This window comes from Limulus polyphemus, unplaced genomic scaffold (genome assembly GCF_000517525.1).
Source record: "Limulus polyphemus unplaced genomic scaffold, Limulus_polyphemus-2.1.2 Scaffold2426, whole genome shotgun sequence".
Taxonomy (NCBI): Eukaryota; Metazoa; Arthropoda; class Merostomata; order Xiphosura; family Limulidae; genus Limulus; species Limulus polyphemus.
The window spans coordinates 25008-29574 of record NW_013668036.1 but is presented as its reverse complement, the minus strand read 5'-3'; the positions used below and the strand labels follow the sequence as shown (position 1 = coordinate 29574).

The window sequence follows — 4567 nt, the reverse complement described above, 5'->3', positions numbered from 1 at the left end:
TACTTCAAGCTTGGAGTATTTATAGAAACTTTATATCTTGAAGTTCTACAATAGAAACCTTATCGTACAAGTAGAGTTTCTAAGTAAATTTAAATTGTTTTTTTTGTACGTAGATTATCAACATACATCTTCAAATCCATCAACAGAAATGTATATTACACGTTTAGTAGCTAGCCTCTAATGTTTTTAAAGTCAACCCTCTAATTCTTTCTTTGAACACATTTCGTAATATTTGTTCATAGCCGTATTTTTCTCTAAAATCAGTTATCTTAGTAGTAGTTTCTCAAATGATGCGCATAGTTAAATCAACTGAAAGTTTTCAACGACATGAATAACGAAATAATTCTGAAAATGACGATATATATGGATTTCAGGAAACGTTGATGAAAGTCATCATATGAAGTTCCACGATGGCTCAGCCATAAATTGAGGGTTCGATCCCTTCGGTGAGCAACCCCCATTGTACACCTTCATGCATAAACGAAAACAAACAAAATAAGAAAGAAATATGGTTTGTTTGCTTTTTAGATTTTTGTAAGTAATGCTCACATAAGAAACCCACTAGAGGCGCTGAAGTTTGTATTTATACTTTTGTAAGTAATGCTCACATAAGAAATCCACTAGAGGCGTTGGAGTTTGAATTTATACTTTTGTAAGTAATGCTCACATACGAAACCCACTAGAGGCGCTGGAGTTTGTATTTATACTTTTAGTAAATAATGCTCACATAAGAAACTCACTAGAGGCGCTGGAGTTTGAATTTATACTTTTGTAAGTAATGTTCACATAAGAAGCCCACTAGAGGCGCTGGAGTTTGTAGTAGCTTCACGGGCTATTTGGTAATTACTCCCATTCTGTTGCAGTGTGGGCTTTTGGGTTCGTTGACCTTGGTTTCTATTTTCCCTCCTATTAATAAGTATCAAATCATATGATGAAATTTAGCTTAAGAAACTGAAAACTAAAATGTACGCAATTTTGTGATATTTTGAACGGTCAAACATCTCAAACAAAACACAAATTCATAGCCATCAGCAGAACTTATGATGCCATTAAATTGCAAATGGATCTGAATTGGTTATCTAAAATGACGAGAAGAATCTTTGTTTTCGTAAATAAATTATTGTAGTTAGTTGTCGATGAAAGATACCTAAACAAAATGAATCTTACCACTTGTTGTACTTCATACTTTGAAACCAAAGTTTCTAATACGTTAGAGTACAATCTCGCCTTTGTAGAGTGACTTCCCTATTCCAGAGTTCAATGACCTCAACATAACACTAGAAATCCACTATTTCATGTAAAAACGTAATGAGCTTGAGAACATTGTTTTTTTTTTGTCTAATTGACTCACCGATATAACTTATTAATTAATATTAAAAAATATTAGCTTAACTGGGAAATTAACTTTTACAGGTAATATTTAAGAGTTTTCAATATCGCTATGCATGGCGCCGTTCTTGGCGTTACATGGCAACGACATCAAGTCAGGCAGGTTTCATTTAGTCAGCGGTCATTCACCTTGAGCACATGCCCGTGAACTTGGCCCAAATTCTATATTTCCATCTTCCCTACAGTCGTTTACGAGGATCAACAAGGCTTGAACATATTTACTGGCTGGTGTGTGAAAACAGTGTCTGTACAATGAGAAATTCCAAGACCTTTATTACCACAAAAACTTATTGCTACCTACTTAAGTATCATGAACAAGAATTTTTTTTTTTGAGATGCCTATATAATATCGCCAACTTCAGTTTAATGTCACTGTTACAGAAAGAGAAAGTTGGCTAAGAGGACAATGACCGCATGTAGTCCCGTGGTCCCTCGGCCCTGCTTTAGTGGAGGAAGAATACTTTTTTACTTCCTACTTCTGATTTTAATATTTAAAAATAATAATAATAACGCGAACGTGAATGGTACATGAAAAAAAGTTCTTTTTTTATTTAGATTTCAAAATTAGTGTCGTTAACAATACCTTTGTTTAATATATTTGTTTTTGTTTTTTATTGCCCAAAATTAATATTCGCTATTGAAGTAAATCTATAATCTGTACTCACCAGAACCGCCATATTTATTTGAAGTCTTTCCATGGGGAAGCTTGGAGAGAGTGGCAATACTTGAACTTTCAGGCAAAGGGGGTTTCTGTTCATACAAAACACTCGCGGTGGGAGGACTGGGGTCCAATCCAAGGGTACTGCACCCCACAGATGAGCTCTCCAGTAAGCCAGTGCCGATGGCAGATTCAGGATTAGGATAAGGAGGCAACTCAGTATAGTCTTTAGCTCCAAATCCCGACTCAGCTGGCATGGATGCCGGAGGTTCATAATAACTCGGGTGTTTATCCTCATAGCCTTCTTTTTTTATGGCTGGAGATTCGAAGAAGCGAATTCCAAAATCGGAATTCTCATCAAAGCCGAGATCAGTCATTTTAGGTGTTTCAGCTGTTGATGTAACAGTTGACGAAACAGGGGTTAAAACCCCACAAGATGGATCCAGTTGCTTAAAAACCTCCATCGAGATCCTTTCGTTTACTTGTTGACGTTGGTAACGTCGAAAGCCCAAGAAATCAGCACTGGGTCCAAATACAACTTAAAAGAAAAATATCAATACTAACGCTTTGGTCTGTTGTGCTTATGTCAGGATATAGTCTGTGGTTTTATGTTTCTTCTGTGAAAACGCATGCTTTCTGGAAGATGCTGAGATGCTCCTGAGGATAAACGTTCTTCCACTCAGTGTTTCAGTATCACCTCGTCCTAATAGTTGGTAAGGGCTGTAAATCTAGAGTTCTAATAAGTTTTTGGTATATGAGATTTCTTTGCTAGAATATTTCAACATCACTTGTGACACCAGAGTACCTAACTATGAACAGTGGCACCACAGTCTGAAAGTGTGTTGCGGACCGCAGGAGTGGGGCAGAGAGAACTTTCTCCACCGGCTGCAGGAGCACAACTGAGGAAACCTCTGTGTGCCGCTGTGTTTACCTGGCCGGTCGTTGAACCAACCAGGTAAAGTTGCGGAAGCTCGAGCCACGCGGAACCTGTTCTATACAAACCTTTGGTCCTTGTCTCGCGCTCCGCTCCGTCCCATACCAGAAAGCCTGACGCGCGAAATTCGAGCTCAATCACTATTTGTCGTACTCCATGTGCACCTCCCAGGTCCACAAAGACCTAAAACCCGGTGCCGACCAACCTCCATGTGCAGCTATTTCACCTGTTAACACCAGCTCGTGTAATAATATTTTTCTATATACGAAAGGTTCACTAAAATCAGAATGTTTTTACAAAATACAAATTTCTCTTTGACATTAACTTCTCACATATGTCGCCGTAAACGGTAAACATCATTAGTTTTGAACGCGGTTTTCTTTTTACATATATAAATTCAAGTGTGTGTGGGTCCAATTCTTTTCAAACATCTAAACTGAAATCTTCACTCGCAGCCAACGATAATGATGGTTTTACTATTGTTAACACCATATTTAAATAACATAAAAAATGGTAGATCCAACAATCCGAATTTAATCTAATAATTTATCAAGGATTATTAATATAATAGTTGTTTTTCAAGGATTTGATATCCACTTATACAAAGAACGATTATGCCCGGCATGTCCAGGTGGTTAGAGGGCTTGACTCGCAATCTGAGGGTCCCGGGTTCGAATCCTCGTCCCACTAAACATGCTCGCTCTTTCAGCAGTGGGGGCGTTATAATAGGACAGTCAATCCCACTATTCGATGGTAAAAGAGTAGCCCAAGAGTTGGCGGTGGGTGGTGATGACTAGTTGCCTTCCCTGTAGTCTTACACTACTAAATTAGGGACGGCTATCGCAGATAGACCTCGTGTAGCTTTGCGCGAAATTCAAAACAAACAAACAAATAAAGAACTATTAATTTGCTATAGTTTAAAACTATCAGTGTTTTAAAAACAGAATACTCGAACATAGGTCTAATGAACTACATTCATAGTTCATTATGCCTCGTTCTGCCTTACTCACTTGATGAAATATCAAAACTCTTTCAATAACAAGATTGAAACGATATTGTTAGTTAACTTAATTGTGTTAATATAAATGTGTAAAGGAATTTTAATCACATAAACGTAATCTTGATAACTTTTTTCTTCAATTAAGGAGGTGAAATTTATGGTGAATAGTCAAATTAAGGAAATAAAATTTCTAACCGAGTTTTAATGATTTTAGATATAATTACTGTTTGCTTTCTTATTTTCTTGATTTTTTACGGCAGCAATGCTAAGTAATCATTTAAGGTCTTAGAGTATTGTACACTTACCATACATTCTAACATTTTTTTTATTATGTCATTATCTGTATAATAAGATTCAGTATTCATGTGTGTGTGTCACGTAACTCCTCCTAAACCGCTGGTCGTATAATAAGATTCAGTATTCATGTGTGTGTGTGTGCCACGTAACTCCTCCTAAACCGCTGGTTGTATCAACTTCTAAATGTTATCAAACGAATCGTCTCGGTCCCGAGGTTTACACAAAGGTAAAATTTTTCATTTCACCCCTTGGTGAACCCGGGAATTTACCGAAAATCCTTACTCCTAAA

At 37.0% G+C, this 4567-nt stretch overlaps 1 protein-coding gene across 1 annotated transcript in view; it reads right to left on the bottom strand.

The window, feature by feature from the left end:
• The window catches only part of LOC106466924 (ecdysone-induced protein 78C-like), a 58278-nt gene extending 55767 nt beyond the window's left edge, over positions 1-2511 (bottom strand). The window contains exon 1 of the mRNA XM_022395020.1: positions 2055-2511. Coding sequence (XP_022250728.1) covers positions 2055-2511 — 457 coding nt within the window. The remainder of the gene's footprint in view (positions 1-2054) is intronic.
• Positions 2512-4567: the final 2056 nt, after the last annotated feature.